The sequence below is a fragment of the Dipodomys spectabilis genome, unplaced genomic scaffold (assembly GCF_019054845.1).
Source record: "Dipodomys spectabilis isolate Male_0828 unplaced genomic scaffold, ASM1905484v1 ptg000324l, whole genome shotgun sequence".
NCBI classification, from domain to species: domain Eukaryota; kingdom Metazoa; phylum Chordata; class Mammalia; order Rodentia; family Heteromyidae; genus Dipodomys; species Dipodomys spectabilis.
Genome location: NW_024871001.1, coordinates 359,969 through 378,645, shown reverse-complemented (window position 1 = coordinate 378,645; position 18,677 = coordinate 359,969). Strand labels below are relative to the sequence as shown.

General features: G+C 36.3%; 1 protein-coding gene across 1 annotated transcript; it reads right to left on the bottom strand.

The window, feature by feature from the left end:
- Positions 1–2,786: 2,786 nt before the first annotated feature.
- Positions 2,787–18,289, bottom strand: LOC122128146 (E3 ubiquitin-protein ligase RNF12-A-like). The gene is made up of 3 exons (XM_042702439.1): positions 18,061–18,289; positions 13,713–13,769; positions 2,787–4,768 (listed from the first exon to the last, which is right to left on the bottom strand). The coding sequence occupies exons 1-3, from the start codon at positions 18,287–18,289 to the stop codon at positions 2,787–2,789; spliced, it is 2,268 nt and encodes a 755-aa protein (XP_042558373.1).
- Positions 18,290–18,677: the final 388 nt, after the last annotated feature.

The following is an 18,677-nucleotide window of genomic DNA, read 5'->3' as shown; positions in this document are numbered from 1 at the left end:
CACTATCTCACATCCACTTCTGATAGCATTTTTCCTGTTATAAAAATTGTACATTTATTCTTTTATACACTATGCTCTTAGATTAATAGAATGCCTTTGCACATTAGATTCTTCATAGACTTCCATAAGTTATATATAATTGTGCATTAATAAACAGCTACTTCACTTACGCATAGTTTGGTTCCTTTAGTGTTACATAACATCAATTTTTTTATTGTGAAAATACCGTACAGAGGGGTTACAATTACATGGGCAAGGAAATGAGTACATTTCTTATCAAGCATTGTTGCCTCCTCCTTTGTTTCTCCTTCCCATCAATTTGCCACAGAAATGCTCATCTGGAAAAACAGGGATCTAGTATTCATATCTTACTTAATAAAATGCTCTGTTTAGCAATTCTCTGGAATCTAGTAATTTGCTCTCATGTCTAAAAAAGGTTTTACCTAATATCCTTAATTATTTCTTTGAGCATTCATTGGTAAACATTTTAAAGTAGAATACTTATCATTTTTATAACTTTTAAGTTCGAGATACTCCATAATCATTAGTTCACTAATTTGAGCTACAGACTCTGATTTTTTTATGTTATTAAAACATTTGAATGCATTATATCCATAGCTTGAGATATTATTGGTGACCAGGAAAGAAAAATGTTTGAAGGTGCAGTAGTTCAAAGGATAATGTCATTCAAAAGAAGCTGAGTACTTTGTACCTGGACCACAGGAAAGATACCTCAAAGACATGTCAGAAATAAGCATGACCCCATCCATCCAAAGCTCAAAAGCACGAAGATATACATTCATTTCAAATATTTACCTTTGATCAGAGAGCCCTCAGGACAGAGATGTTTATGGAACTATTTTCTTTGGACTCATTTCCCCATGTTCAACCATTAAGGCTTTCAGAGACTCCTGTAGCCAAGGTCGAAGGGCATTTCAGTACATCTAACAGCAGCTTTGTGAAATCCAGGTTATGCTGGGATTTCAGGAATGGAGAATACAAGAGTTATGGACTCATTGGGGCTTTTACTGAAATTGCAAGGTAAAGCCTTGTTGGCCATGGTATGGCAACATTGGGGTCTCTGTAAGAAGCTTTTGACAGGGTGGTTTATGAAACTCTGAGTAAAGCTATAGCTGCAGTAGATAACCCAGACACTTAGAAATTATGTCACTTGGAATTCCTGCTGATGAGTGCTGCATACAACAAGTAGAGTCAGCTCAAGAGTAGCCATATGGGCTGTGGATAATGAAGCCATTGGGGCTGGGCTACCCAATCTCTTTGGAGCTTATCTCCAAAGGATTTTATTGTTGTATTATTGGGCTTTAATCTTAACTTTGATCCAATTCCTCCTTATTTTTTTATATTCCTCCCTTTCAGAATGTATTTTTTTACCCTGTGTCATTTTCTTTTGTTGCTATGTAATTTGTTATTTAATCCCAATGGTAGCTGACAGCTGTTTGCCTTCAGTCTTGGGACTTAAGACTTTTGAATGTTGTTGGAAGACTGGGAATTCTGAGACAGACTAAATGCATTTGCATTATGAGAGGGACATAAACTATTGAGAGCAAGAGGTGGAATACTAGACTGGATTTTGAATATCTCAAACTTTTTACAAGGCTTTGTCCCCCCTACTTGCTAACAAGTAGATCCTAGTCTCAGGAAGTTCAACCAAGGGAAGCATTTTCTTAAGGAGAATATTGGGATTCCTGTCTCTATTTCCTGGTCACCATGAGTTAAGCAGTGTTCCCAGATATATACTTCTGCAATGATGTACTCTGCTGCCACAGACCTACAGCAGCAAGACCCATTGACCATGCACTAGAATGATACAGAAGAGGAAGAAGATCTAAAATATTTTTATCATAGTAAGGGAAAACTATCAACAGAATAATAGAAAGATGGGTCAGGGTATTTTATTTCTTAATTTTTTACTATCAAGTTTTAGTTTCTCAGTATCTGCCACTTGTCTATTTAAACTCACAGTAGTTTAGGACCCTCTGCTACAAATATTGGACATTCTTGGTTATAGGAAATACTACCTCTCCTTGTCCCTTCAATTCTAGATGTAACAACACTGGCTTCTTAAAAGTTGCTAACCTCAGAATTTCTTGATTTTTCCTAATTCCTACATGCTTAGTAAGTGGTCCCTTAATTAAATGCTATTCCATCACCTTTTTCAGGTATGATATATATTTTTAGCCAGATTCTAACTGAAACATGGGTAATGGTGAGTCGAAGCATCTTGTAGAATGTCTGAAGGAATGGGGGTAACTGCTGGGGAGAAAAATAGGAAGATGGAGTTTTAACACATTTTACAGCTTGCTTATTATAACAATCTCTCTTTAAATGAAAGAGGAATAAATCCTTGCATTGCTTCTTAATTATTTTGGTCTGGTTGCTATTTCTTTGCATGCTCACAGGATAGGAGTACATGATTAGATGAGGCTATTAGGGTCTATCAGGAGCTTATTATATCGTAGTAAAACAGTTTTCTGAGGAAATTAGAAGCAACCCAACCAAGTGTACCTTACCTGCTAAGTTTCTACTCACATTTAGTGAACAGTCATGGTGTATTCTTCAATATCAAGTAAGATAAGACACTCATTTTTATGTTTTAATATTTGTTTTTATTGTAAAATAGAGAATAGTAACTTACTCCTTTCGGAGGCAGAAATTAAACTTGGATAGTTACAGTATGTGAACTGTCATTTCAAAGGTATGCCAAAAGCAACTGATACTGGCTTTTTTTTTATCACAATTACATAACTCAGGGTACAAAACTCAAATTATAATTCTCTGCCATCAGAACGTACTCGCCTTCGACAGACAGGACATGTAGCATTATCAGCCAGCCATGAATCTATACAGTGTACGTGGTATGTATGAGAGCAAGGCAGTGTGCGAATCTTATTGCCCTCTCTGAATTCCTCGATACAGATAGTACATGAATTTGATGCATCGCTTTCATTAAAATTTCTTACGGTTAACATATCAATTTGTCGTTTAGAGAGTCCTCCCATAGGAGGGCTGTCTTCATTTTCCTCTAAGTGATCTTCAATAGGTGAGAAGTTGAAGTCATCAGATGTTGGGGTAATAGGTCTACTTTCTTCCCTGGTCTCTAGTGATGAGTTTGACAGTGAACTTTCAGTACTACTACTTTCATCGCTGGAGTTATAACTGGCAATAAGACTAGATTCAGAATTTCCTGGGGAATTATACGAATCCCAGTCAGGATTTAGATTAGAAGCATAAATTTCACTCTCATCAGACTCATAATCTCTTTCACTTTCTGTATTTTCGCTTTCTGTGCTATCAATTACGAATGAGTCACTATGTTCAAAATCACTGTAACAATAAACCTCACTCTCGTCTCTATGACTGTCTTCATTCTCACGATCAGTGTCATTATCATTGTTACCATCAGTGTCATTCTCTGTGTCACTGTCATTGTTTGTATGGTTAGTTAGTGGATCAAATTCTACCATTATCTGGCATAATGTTCTGTGAGTAATCACTAATGTGGCATTATTTAAATGAACCTTTGACTGTGTAGACACAGTTGTTCGGATACAAGCAGTCTCACGTGACTGCTCAGTATTTGAAAGCAAAGTTCTGCTTACTTGACCACTTCCTAAAGTACTAGTGTTGCTTGTTGTCTGAGGTGTTACTTGACTTCTGTTAGCTATGTTGTCTCCTAGTGAATGTTCTCTTACTGTGTTAAAACTTACTTCAGAATTTGAATCTGGGGTTTGATTACTTGGTCTCATTATACAGGACTCACCACGAATGCTTCTGTTTGAATCAGTTTGTGCTGTACGGTCATTTGTTGCTGTCAAACCTGCAAGAAGTTGTTTAATACACAAACTACAACCAGTCGTTTGCCCTGTCAGTGCCTCATGTTGTGGAATGCTAGAAGACATCTCAGCCTCATTAACCCTAGAATTCTCAGAGGATGCATTATTAGGAGGCAAGCTACCTTCAATTCTTGGTTTAACTCTCCGATGTACTGGACTCGTGCTTCTTGTTCTTCTTTGGATTCTGCTAGGTAGAATGTCCATTGATGTTTCCGCCGCAGTGACTTCTGATGTAGATGGCCTTACGGATGTTGTCTCAGATTGTGAATTAGCTGTTCGCCTATAAGTCTTTCCTGTATTATGAACTTTTCTTTGTATTTGACTTTGTGAATTCGAGGGTGAGCTCTCCTCATTTCTGGCTCTAACTCTCTGAAGTTCAGGGCTCCTATTTCTTTCTCTTCTCTGACCACTAGTACCTAGAGTATTCATTGAGGATATAGTTGTATTTAGTTGTGATCCTGGAAATGTTACATCAGTTTCTGTATGTGTTTGTTTCTGAATGTTTTCTGGATTATGAACTCTCCATAGAATTTCATTCTGTGAATATGAAGATGAACTACTCTGAGGCCTTGCTCTGACTTTCCGGATTATTGTGCTTATGTTACTTTCTATTTCCTGACTTGCAGGAGGTTGAACTTCAGTTGATGCTTCGCTCACACTTGCTTCTGCTCTAGAGGGCCTTGAAAATATTGAGTCAGATTGTGTATTCGCTGCTTGCCTCTGGGTCCTTAAGTAAGAATTCATTCTTAGCTCAGTATCACTAGTGTTTAAATTATTTTCACTTGTTGCTGTACAAGATCGATTTACTCTTTGTTCTCTTCCTGTCATCGGTTCAGGTTGCCTAAAGAAGGAACTAACCTGGTTTGTTACCGAACCAACACTATGTTGTACATCATGGATAGGAGGTCTTCCACCTGTTAAAAGGAAATAAGGTCAAAAAAAAGAATTTACAAAATTATAACCATCACTAAATAGTGCTCTGGAACTTTGTTCCAAAACCAATGGAAATAAGTCTAATGTTTCAGATATCTCAAGCACAATTTACATGTATAGTCAGGTGCTGTTGGCTCACACTTGTATTACTAGCTACTCAGGAGACTGAGATATGAGAATCATGGTTTGAAGGCTGCCCAGGTAGTAGTAAAGTCTGAAATTCTTATCACTAATTAACCCTGGAAAAGCCAGAATTAGAGTTGTAGTTCATGTGGTAGAGTGCTAACCTTGAGCAAAAACCTAAGGGACAGTGCCCAGGCCCTGAAGTAAGCCCTCAGGACCAGCACAGAAAAACAAGTAACGCATTTACACAGTTAATGCTTTTGTAAACTATAGTCTAAATTTATAAGGAAGGATAGTTTCAATAGCTTTTGTAAAAGAAGGATAGTTTCATTTCCCTTTGAAAAGAGTTAAATTTTAGATAACTTTAGGGAAATTTAAAAAGAAATTTATTTTTAGTATTTCACCATGTACTAAGTCTTTTATATTAATATGGAGGACAAGTTAAAAGACATTATTTCTCAAGCTACTATCAAAATATCCATATGAATAAATGGGGTAAACACAAGATATGCAGTTAGCATTTTAGTTCAAACTGCCTTATTGTTTAATTTCTTTAGCCTACGACACTATTTCTAGGCTCTTGACTGAAATTTTTTATAACACAAAAAGTTTTTTGATATTATAAGACTATTATAAATACTGGCAAGATGAAAAAGGTCCATTGGCTTAAAAATAATTTCAAGAAAAATATTCTGAGCAAGATAGCAGAGTAGAAGCTTTCTCCATTGAACTCCATGAATGAAAAGGGCCTAGATAACAAAGGAGAGGCTATATTCAGAAGGGCAAAGAGAGAGAGCTAAGAACCATTGAAAGAGGAACAGGACAAGTGAAAAGTATGATGACATGGAAAGGCAACAGATTACAGTAGGGAACAGTTTGTGGCTCTAGCCCTAGCTCCCCTGGGGCAAGTAGAAATAGAAGCGTCCACCACAAGGTAAACTAGGTGGCCTCCACAGCAGACTTAACAGACCTAGCTGTGGAACAAGCCTTGTCTTGCCTTAAACAAAAGCTTTAGCACCAGTGTAGGGATTTGGTAGGACAGTGACTTCCCCAGCATGACAGGCCAGCTGTATCCTGGAAGCGCTGGTGAGACACGATCTTTAGAGAGTGTCTCCTCTTTGAGACTGAAGTACTCAAGGGTCTTGAAAACAAGGTATTCAAAGTGTCTTGAGATTTCAGGCTACAAAGTCTTGGAGGGAGCTGGGGAAAAGATAACAGATGTGTGTGAGCTGGGAAGTTAACAGGATCTCAGAAAGTAAAAAAACTCACTGGTTGAGGATCTTACCCTCCTTGTTTAGAACAGTTGCAAAGCCTAAGGATTGTTTTAATGACAATGTGTTGTGCCCTCAGTTAGGCTGCTCAGATTCCAGGAGTTTCTGGCTTACTGTTGGGAAGTACCCTCAAGACTTGACAAACAAGGGATGCAAACAGCTCAGGGATGCTCTGAACAGCTGGACAGTATCTGGGAGTGAGATAGAAATGAGAGGTGGCTGTGGAGAGGGAGATACTTTGATATAGGTGAGTCAAGAAAGAGAAAAAAAAGTTCAGTGAAGTGCCAAATACCTACCTAAAAAAAGAAATTAAAGCCACATTAGGTGGTCAAGATCCTGGTAGTAGGGGGCCTTGCCAGTTCTGACTAGAGAAAGTCCAAGAATATCACTGCAGAAACCACATTAATGCCATACAAAGCAGGAAGAGCTACCTGCTGATGTTTGGTCTTGCTGCCACACTGCTGAAAGCTCTAGCATAGTATCTGGTGCTCAGGATATATCCACCAGCCTCTTGACCTACACAGAGTCATAAGCTGCTTTGTGGGATATGAAAGAACTGAGACTTGAACACCTGGCTCTCTCATGTTTCTACTACGAATGCAGAACTTAGTGCTGTGTTTGTCCCTCCCTCTGTTAGACACATTTTGGATATACCCAAAAAAGGTTGTCCATGTATTGCCAGAAGGGAGTTACAAGCAAGAGAGCCTGTGAAGTAAGTGGGAAATTGCCTTGGTCATACACAAAAAAGCAATGAGCAGATAGCAGTAGCTTCTAGTTAATAAAGAAGAGGTACACTTATTTCTGATCCTGTACAAGTATCACAGAAGCAGATACATAACCCTTGACCAATCCTATCCTCAATCTACATATAAGAGCAATGCTAAGGAAATATAGGAGATTATAGCTAGTTTTCATCTTTCTCTGATGCTGGTTATCAAGACTGCTGACTTGTGCAGATAGACAAAAGTTTGGCTACTGAGACAATACAGTGATCAGCAACTACACTGCAACCTGCAAAAAAGTGCTTTCTAAACACTTCTACTACCAGACTACAAGTAATTAAAACATTCAACAAATGAAATGTCCTCAGATGCATAAATCTCAGTGCAGAAGCACAAGAAATATGAAAAGAACAAAAGCAACAGACACTAATGATAGTGAACAAGAATGAAACCTCAAATAACTGAAAAGCAGTATTATAAGAATGACAAAGAAAAGGAAATGATACATGTATAAAGAGTTTAAAGGAGATAGAAGGAAACAACTGAAAAAGTCAAAGAATGAAACAAATGCCCACCCAAACAAAATAAGGAAAATGACACACAAATAAAGGAAGAATTAAAAAAGATGTAGAAATCCTAAAAAAGAATTCCATTCTGTAAATCATCAGTACCATAAGACAAATACAAACTCAATGGAATATCTCTATGGTACAGTAGAACAAACTAAAGACAGGATATCAGAAAACAAGGCAGTAGTATTAGACCAGTCAGATGAAGATTATAAAACTGTAAGAAATCCTAATGGATCATCAAAAACCTGACATAATATCCAAAAGTGTAAATGATAGAATAAAAGGAGATCCGTTGCAAGGTAAATAGGCACAAGATATATTTAGTAAAACAACAGGAAAAAAAATTACCCACAACTAAAGAAATAAATAGCCATTAAAGTAGATGAGGCTTTTAGGACACCTAATGGACAATACCAGAAAAGATCACCCCAAGATCTATTACTACCAAAACACCAAACACACAGAACAAAGAATAATAGAAGCTGTAAGACACAAACACCAAGTCACATAAATCAATCCACTAGAATAAAGGATTCTGAAACAGAAACTATGAGCACCTGCATAAAAAAAATCAGACATATCTTAAATAATGTAATGACACAACTCAAGTTTTATTTAAACAAGAACAATCCAAAATCCAAATTACAATGTGGAAAAATTAGCAGGTGAAAAGAAATGATAGCAAAATCAAGATTGAAAAATAAATAATATAATGACTCAATTATACAACATGTTGGTTCTTGAAAAGACAGAAAAACTCTTAATTGTATAGTCAAAGGGAGGGAGAAGAAACAAATTAATACAGACATGAGAACGGAGACATCACAATAAGTGCCAGTGAAATTTAGAGCATCATAAGATGATACTTCCATACATATCCCAAATCAGCTGGAAAATATAGAAGAAAGGAACAATTCCAAGATTCACACGGCCCTCTACATTGACCCCAAAGTCTATTGACCACTTTATATGACTTAAGAACAATAAGATTAAACTGTAATGAAGATTCTCTCAACATGAAAATCCCAGAACAGAACAGAATCATCTCCAAATTCTACATTTGCCAAATTGATCATTGAAGATGCACTAACACCAACATTCCACAAACTAGTCCATAAAACAGGAAAGGAAAGAATTCTACTTTACTCACTCTATGAAGCCATTATTGCCATGATAGGCAAAACCAAAAAAAATTGCAGCTGGCTTGCTGAACATGCAAAAATTCTCAAAGACAGGAATTAAAACATTTAAAAGATCAAAGAGCATAATCAAGTTGGCTTCAATCCAGTAGTGCAGTATCTTTTCATGATAAAAATTCAAAGAAAGCAGGAATAGAAAGAATATACTGCAACATAATAAAGACTACACATGACAAGCATAGCTCTAGCATCATACTAAAGGGAAACTGAAATAATTGCTGTAAAGTCAGGAACTCATTCCACTCCTATTCAATATTGAACTAAAATTCCTAGCTAGATCAGTGATGCAAGAGAAATAAATGAAAGGGATACATAGAGAAGGAGGAGATCAAACTGTCCATGTGCTATACCTATAGGACCCTAAAGATTCTGCCCAAAACTTTCTAGATTGTAGGAACTACTAGGAATGTAGCACAATTAAAACCCACATACAAAAATTAATAGCTATCCTGTACATAGCAATGAAAAGGATGAGCATGAAATCAGAACAATTCTACTCACAATAGTCTCAAAAATCGAAAGGAAGGAAAAATTGCCTAGGAATAGAGGTAACTAAGTGGGTGAATTACCTCTACATCGAAAACTATAAAACCTTGAAGAACAAAATTAGAGAGTCAGAAGATCTTCTATGCTTATTGGTTAGCAGAATTAGCATTGTGAAATGCCTATAAAACCAAAAACATTTCTGTAGATTTCATGAAGTCTTCATCAGAATCCAATCTTATTCTTCACAGAAATATAACAAAATCGAACCTAAAATTGGTATGGAAGCACAAAACACTCCAAATAGCCATAATAGACTTTAGCAAAATAAACAATGTTGTGATATTAAATAGTCGACTTCAAATTATACTACAGAGCTATAGTAAAACAAACAAAATGGCAACGACACAAAAACTAATAAAACAGAGTAGGAAATCTAGAAATAAATTCACAAAGCTACAGCCACCCGATTTTTTTCATTATAAAGTAGCCCCAAACTAATATTGGAGAAAAAGAGCCTCTTCAGTAAAAGTGGAAATCCACATACAGAAGCCATTATCTCTCATCCTGTACTAATATCAATTCAGTGTGGATCAAGGATTCTAATGTATGACTATAAACAAGACACGACTACAAGAAACAAAAGAAAAACCCTTGAACATGTTTAAATTAGCTGTAACTTCCAGAATAGAGCTATAGCACCTGCACAAATAGGGACTAATAAATGGGATTGCAGCCTTGTACACAGCAAATGAAGCAGTCACTAGCCTGAAAAGACAGCCTACAGAAGAAAATACTTGCTAGCCATACATTTGACAAGGAATTAATAACCTGAATATGAAGGGAGCTCAAACTAAACTCAGAATAAATAAAAACCAATTGAATAAATCTGTAAATGAACTGAGCAAACAAATTTCAAGCTAAATCTAAATGGAAATATATACAAGGAACAATGCTCAACATGCCAGAACATAAAAGAAATGTAGATAAAAATGACATTGAACCAGGCTGCTGCTCGCTCATGCCTGTATCCTAGCTCCTCAGCATGTTGAGACCTGAGAAACTCAGTTTGAAGCCAGCCCTAACAGGTAAGTCTGTGAGGCTCTTATCTACAATTAACCACTGAAAAGCCAAAAGTGAAGCTATGGCTTAAGTCATAGAGTGTTACCCTTGAGCAAAAATCTCAGGCATAGTGCCCAAGCCCTGAGTTCTCTTTCCTGTCATAATGGCCATCATCACAAACACAAAAAGTGAGGAGGTTTCAAGAACAAAAGAACACTTATGCAAATTGGTTGAAATGTGATTGTTCAAATCAGTATACAGGTTCCTCCAAAACATAAAAAAATGAAGTATCATACAATTAAGTAATTACACTACTCCCTGGATAAATCCAAAGGAGCAGATAAAATGACACATTTGTTCATTCGTGTCCATTGCTTGCGGCAATAACAATAGCCAAGACATAGAAACAGAATAAATCCAATACAACTGTTGAATGGATGGAGAAAATATGGCATATATACACAGTGGACTATTATTCAGCCATAAGGAAAAACGAAATTAGGTTGTTTGTAGGGAAATGAGTGGAACTGGAGATTATCCTGTTAAGTGAAATAAGCCATGACCTGAAGTAAGATGTTACATGTTTACTCTGATATAGGAATATGAATCCTAAAAGAGTCACATGTACATGTATGTAAGGTCATCTATACATAATACAGATACACACATGTTTGTAATTGTATGACTTTTTGGAGGAAGGGAGTAAAAGAGAGTGTTAGAGGTGAACAATGCTGAAGTATATGTATTCTATAAAGATCACAAAACTACTCACTGAAAGCTGTTGAATAATGTGAGTAGGAGGGAAGGGGAAAGTGAGAGTCAGCAAGGGCATAGCTTTGGTTATAATACTCTACATGCATGTGTGAAATACCATGGTGAAACACTTTAGAACAATTAAGATACACTTAAAAATGTTAAGAACAGTTCCTACCTAAATATGTGTGCTAGTGAGAGGAGGTGAGAGTGAATGGAGAGGGAAAAAGATAGCAAATATGGAAAGAAATGTATGAAAATGGAATAAGGAAGCAGAGTGATTAGACAATCAAGGTATATTGTATACATAAATGTAAACTAAAGACTGAAACCTCCAACAAGTTTGACAAGAAATGTACTTATTACCTTACTTATACAACTGTAACCCCTCTGTATCACCTTGACAATAAAAAAGTATTTTATAAAAGAAAACACATCCATCTGAAAGTAATAATAAAAGTAATGAAGAAGACATTTAAAAAATCAGAGTGAGTTGAAGAATATAATTCACTCATTAGGCTATTACTAATACCATACAAATGTAGAAGAAAGGGAGAGACAAACAGAGAAAGAGAAAGGGAAGAGAGAGAGTGGAAGGAGAAAACAAATGAAAGGAAAGGAAAGGGGAAAGGAAAAGAAGAGAGGAAGAGGGAGAGAGAAAAGAAGGAAGGAAGGAAGGAAGAAAGGAAGGAAGGAAGGAAGGAAGGAAGGAAGGAAGGAAGGAAGGAAGGAAGGGAGGGAGGAAGGGAGGAAGGAAGGAAGGAAAGAAGGAAGGAAGGAAGGAAGGACAGACAGAAAGAAAGAAGGAAAAGAAAAGAAAAGAAAGACAGACATCTCTTATCTTCATAGCACTCCAGTAATGGGGAGATTTTTAAGACAATTATCTCAAGCTTTGCAAAGTCTCACCTCTGACATGTTCTTCACAGAAAGGTATGCACAGGCAAATCGGAAGGTTAGAAGATTCAATTCAATTAATTTCTTAGATAGACTTAGGAAATGTTACACATGAAAAATTGCACTCTGTCTAGCCATGCTTACCATAAAAAAAATCCCTGGAAGTGACTGTTGTTGTTTCCTAGGCTCTGGGAGCACCTGTTTCAAGGTGAAATTGACCTAGACCTCTGAACTCATTGTCCCAACCTACCAGTAACTGTGTATCACTACTAATTCTCTTGGCTAATACACTTATGGCTGTTTGGCTCAACTTCTCTTTTTGATCCAACACTTAACAACATCTCTCATTGCTTCTTTTTTTTTCTTTACTCTGGAAATTCTTTCCTTCCCTGTCGTACCTAATTACAGGGCCCCAAACTTTATGGCATGTCTATGTATGTGTTCCAGCAACCTCCATACCTGTAGAAGTGAGACTGAAACTGTAGGTACTATAATAAAAATATAAAGGAAAGAAGGGTCTGGACACTAATTACATAATAATAGTTATTCGATTATAGTTGAAATTAAATTTTCTTTAAAATATCAGTAACAGCTAGCCTGGTACCTGTGGCTCACACCTGTTAGCTATTTAGGAGGCTGAGATCTAAGAGACAGGGTTCAAAGTCAGTGGGGCAGGACAGTGATACTCTTTTTTTTTTTTGGTCGTGGGGCTTGAACTCTGGGCCTGAACGCTGTCCCTCAGCTCTTCAGCTCAAGGCTAGCGCTCTACCACTTGAGCCACAGAGCCACTTCCAGGACAGTGATACTATTATCTGCAGATTAAGCACCAAAAAAGACAGAAGCACTGGGGCTCAAGTGGTAGAGCATTAGCCTTAAGCAACAAAACTCAGGAACAGTGCCCAGGCACTCCGGTCAAGCCCCAGAACTGACAAAAAGAATGTCCCTGTACTCTGTACCGTATTTTCACAATAAAAAAAAACTTATTAAAATAAATTTTAAAAATCATCTAAAAAAAAGAATGTCGGGCTGGGAAGGTGGCTCAGTGATAGAGCGCTTGCCTTGCATGCCTGAGGCCCTGGGTTCGATTCCTCAGCACCACATAAGCAAAAAGAAAAAAGCGGGAAGTGGTGCTGTGGCTCAAGTGGTAGAGCGCTAGCCTTGAGCTGAAGAGCTGAGGGACAGCGCCCAGGCCCAGAGTTCAGGCCCCACGACTGGACCCAAAAAAATAAAAAAAAGAATGTCCTTGTAAATCTACAAGTAAATATACTGATAATAAAAAGAAAATATACAGTGGGACATGATACATTATACAGGTCTCTAGCAAGTCACACAGTGAAACCAAAGGAGGCTATTCATAGGAGCAGATTACACAGGCTCAAAAGTTATGTACATACGGTCATATACAATAATATTTTAGGAAATGAACTCCAAGAAATGGAAACAAGATATTTTGTTGTTGTTCCTGTTTTGGTTGTCTTTTCCTTTTGTTGTATTTGCTAGTTTGTCTTTGGGATGGTCGGGGGGGGGGGCACAGAAAAGGTAAGACAAAAGGTGAACAAATACAACTCACTAGACACTATGTTTAAAATGAACTATACAACTTGTGGGTAGGGACAGGAGGGAAAACTGGGAGAGAGTGAGGGAAGGGGGTGACATGGTTCCAAAAAAATGTACTCTTTATCTGACTTATGTAACTGAAACCCCTCTATACATCACCTCTACAATAACAATAAAGTTAATAATTAAAAAAACAATAAAATATCCTATAAAATTAATGGTGCTAATAAAAATGTTAGACAAAAAATTCAATAGGGCTTAGAGTATAGTTCAGAGGTAGAGGACTTACCTGGTGAGTTAAAGGTCCTAGGTTGAATGGTTGGCATGAAATAGTTCGGATAGAATCCTGAAAGAGATAAAAGACACCTATGGGAACCAGATAGAAGAAAAGAAAAGAAGAACCCACAGAATGGATGAAACTCTTTTCATGCTATTCATCAGATAAAGTAATAAGTACATTATATAAAGAGCAAAAAAATTAGCATGAAGAGAAGAAATAATTCAATTAATGAACTGTTAATCATATTGAGCAGACAGTTCTCAAATAGCTAATTGAATAATATTAAACATCCCTTACTACTAAGGAAATGCAAATCAAAATGATACTAAGCTTCCATCATCTCCTAGTCAGAATGGCTATCATAAAAAAATGTTAACACGGATTTGCAGGCAGAAAAATGTTGATACACTGATGGTAGGAATTTGTACAAAAATCAGTATTGAGGTTCTTCAAGAAACTACAAATAAAGTTATCATATGATCCATTAGCATGTATATATCCAAAGGAATGTCAAATCAATATATAACAGTGATACTCACCCATGTCTATAGCAGCAATATTTACAATAGTCAGGCCACGAAACCAAGCTACTAGCCTAGTAACCAATGACTGGATAAAGAAAATGTGGTACATCTTTCCAACTGGAATGTTAGCCTTAAAGAACAAATTTATCTCATTCACAGGAAATTGACAGAAGTGAGCAACATAAGCATCCTCAGAAAGACTACCACACATTTATGTGTATCTTGATATAACAATAAAATCTGATATAATTTGAGGAGGGAAGCAGTAAGGAGGAGAGGTGATGGAGAGGTTGATTTTATAAATATAGAATACATATATTATGTATATAAAAGATATCTGGGAAGTTGCACTGTGGCTCAAGTGGTAGAGTGTTAGCCTTGAGATGAACTGCTGAGGGACAGCGCCCAGTCCCAGAGTATAACTAAATAAATAATATATGTATAATTATTATATTATCATATTAAACATTCTATATAATTATATAATATATACTCATATAATGGAATTATAATTACAAATATACACTTATAATTATATTTATATACATGTAATATTTAAATGCACTTACAGAAATTTATAAATTAAGCCCATATACATTCTATATTTATACATGCATGTAATTACATATACATAATTATATATAAAATATTATATAGTATGTAATTTTGCTACAAAAGTTCAGTCTATCATATTTTACCTCATATGTAGTAAGTAGACTTAAAAATACCTGACATAATTGTGAAAATATGCATATATTATATAAACATAAATTATATATAACTTATATAGTGCATGTATAGATACACCATTACATAACATTATATATAAACTTATATATATAATTCAAAAATATATAATTATAATATATAATATACTGTATAATATACAATAAATTATGTATTATATGTGATATAGTGTCTATATAAATATATATACTTTTGTGTCATATATATCATTTTGTGACATATATATATATATATATATATATATATACTTTTGTGATCTTCATTTACAGAATACAATATATTTAAGCATATATATAATATTATATATTTCGGGAGGGTATTGTGAGGCTTTAACTCAGAGCCTGGTCACTCCAGCATTTTTGTACCATTAATGGAGATAAAAAGTCTCACAGATTTTCCTGCTTGGGCTGGCTTTGTACTACAAACTTCACACCTCAGCCTCCTGAGTAGCAGGATTATAGGAGTGAGTCAATGGTTCCCGGCTATATATTATATTTTTATAGATTATATCATCTCATTTATGATACTATATATTATAGTCTACATGTTATATATTATGTAATGTATTATGTGATATTGATATTAGATTATATGATATATTAAATATAATTATAATTACATAATTTTATATAGTATGTTTATATTTATTTGTATATATACATAATATGTGCATATATATTTACAAACCCACACACATATATATTTTAAAATGATACTGAAATCCAACACAAATTCTCATGTGAGAAGAATAAGCATAGCTTAGCAAACAAACACAAGGCTCTGAGTTCAAACCCTGGTACCAGATTTCCTCCTTCTAAAAAACCCTTAAAACAACACGAAGTAAAATACCTCAACATAATAAGTGATATAAATACAAATTCTAATGAAAGATATTTTAATAAACTGCTAAAATTGGGTACAAGATCCAGCTGTTGTAGTTCTAGATATAAATTAAAAGGAAATTTAAGTTAGTATACCAATGAGTTAACTGTAAAAATCATATTTATTGCCATGGCAAGCATGATACAAGCCTGAGTGCCTTCAAATACACATATGTATATAGAGAATGTCTTAACTATATAGCCAGAATTTACAAGTAAACACAAGGCAGTTTAATTCCATTAAAATGAGTTATATTTTGTGGCAAATGAACTATGTAACTTGTGGGCAAGTATGGTAAAGGGACCATGTGGGACAGCAAGGGAAGGGGTGACATTGTCCAAAGACATGTATTCATACCTGACTTAAGGTGTAATAATTTTCGACAAGAAATGTATTCATTACCTTACGTATGTAACTGTAATCCCTCTGTACATCACCTTGACAATAAAATTAAATTTTTAAAAAGATGGAAACCATGGGCTGGAAAGGTAGCTCAGTGGCAGAGCGCTTGCCTTGCAGGCATGAAGTCCTGGGTTCGATTCCTCAGCACCACATAAGCAAAAAGAAAAAAGCCGGAAGTGGCGCTGTGGCTCAAGTGGTAGAGCGCTAGCCTTGACCTGAAGAGCTGAGGAACAGCGCCTAGGCCCAGAGTTCAGGCCCATGACTCGCAAAAATAAATAAGTAAATAAAAAGGTGGAAACCACAAAAAAGAAAAGAAATATAACCTTTCTGGCAGTAAAATTATATTTAAAATATCCCACACAATTAAAAACTGAGTTTATCTTTGACAAACTTTGAGGAACTATTAAGGAAATCAGAAGAAAAGTAGTCTCCGTATTTCACATTATAGACAATGGAGTATTATTTAGTCATAAATGGAATATTATTTGTACCAAAACAGATGGACTTGTTGGACATTATGTTAAGTAAGTTAAGCTAGATATGGAAAGACACATGCTGCATGTAATCTCTCCCATGTGTAAGCTAAAGGACAATGGACCTGAACGAGTAAACGGGGCTAATAGAGGTTGGGCAAAGGAGTATGGGAGGAACATGGAAGAAAAGATGTTAGATTTGATTGAAGCACATAAAATGTGTATGTGGCACTATCACATTGAACTCAATATGTATAATTAGTACATGTTAACCTAAAAGGAAAAATTCACATGACTGTAAAGAAATGAAGATATAGGAGTAACTTTCAAAGAAAGGTTGAAAACTAAGAGAAAGTGGCTCAACACTGTAATGACAACTATTTGGGAGGGAAATATTAGGAGGATTAAGGTCTGAGGCTAGCCCTATGGCAAATGTACAAGAGTTTATAGGAAAAATAAGTAGAGAAGGGGAAAGATGAGCTGGTTGTTTTAGTTGTACATTGCCTGCCTAGCAATTAAAACTAATTTTTTTTTGTGGGGGGGCGGGGGTGGCTGTGAGGCTTGAACTCAAGGCTTGGGTGCTGTCCCTAAGCTCTTTTGTTCAAGGCTGGCACTCTACCAGCTTGAGCCACAGCGCCACTTTTGGTTTTTGAGTGGTAAATGGGAGAAAAGAGTCTCACAGGAATTTCTCTGCCTTGTCTGGCTTTCAGCCGTGATTCTCAGAATTCAGCCTCCTGAGTAGCTAGGATTATAGGTGTGAGCCATTGGTATTCAGCCTGTCCAGCAAATTTGAGGCCTCGAGTACAAACCCCAGTACTATGAAAAAGAAAATGAAAGGAAAATGAAAAGAAAAAGACAGCCAGAAACCGTTAAATAGGTTATTTTGGCTCTTTTTTAGTTGTCCCAGTAAAAAGTACGTAATTGTGAATGAGGAGGAAACACAAAATTACCTAGCTATTCTCAACAAAGAACTAATAAATAACAATTTTTTTAAATTTTTATTTATTTTGTTATGCAGGGTCTCCGCACATCGGCTCAAGTAAGCCTGAAATCTTTACGTAGCTCAAGCAAACCCAACATCCTGTCTGGGTCTCACATAAACTTAAAACCGCTGCAAGATGGCAGTTCATATGACCAGTTACTTAGCAACACGTTATTTTGTGTCGCAACTGTACAATATTTGCCTGGCATTATTATTAAGAAGCCCAGTAGTAATCGTACCGCGTTTTATATCACTCAGTAAAATCAACGGTCAATAGAGGCCCCGCCACGCACTATTTTCCAACCAAGCACGTGAAACGGGCATAGAAAAAGGGCCCCTATCCTTACCTGGAATTTGTATTGATTCTTTAATGCGCTGTAGACTTCTCTGCAATTCTTCTTCGGTTTTTTCACCGATGGCGCCAAGCAAGTTGTTATCTCTCATAAGTTTGTAGTCTTCGTTACTCAGTCTGTTCACAAAGCGGTAGAAAGCTTCTTCTCTTGCCAGTCTCTCCCTTTGGCGTCTATGTTTGACCAACGTATCATTTTCATTGTCGCTAGAATCTGAATCTTCCATCTTGCCAAGCAAGTGGAAGATAATTAGTGAGGAATGGCACTCATTGTCTATCTATTGGAGTGCCACCCGGCACCAACGCAAGTTGGTTCGTTACGTGTCTTTAATAGGCGTTGAGTTTCTCTGGACCTCTTATCTGATTGGTTCTCAGCCTTCCACGTGACTCTGGCTTAGTTCTCAAGTGGTTGCCTAGGGGGCCATTTTTTTCTCCCCAAACGCCCCTCCCCCCGCCCTGTCCCCCTGTCCGTTGCTAAGAGACTAAATCCTGTTTAGTTATGTCATTTATGACTAGAAATGACTACCTTTGTGAAATCCTAACCATTGTCCTTCAATTTCGTTCTACCACATGAATCTATTCTCATGTTTCAGCTATTTGTAAAGTAAATTATAC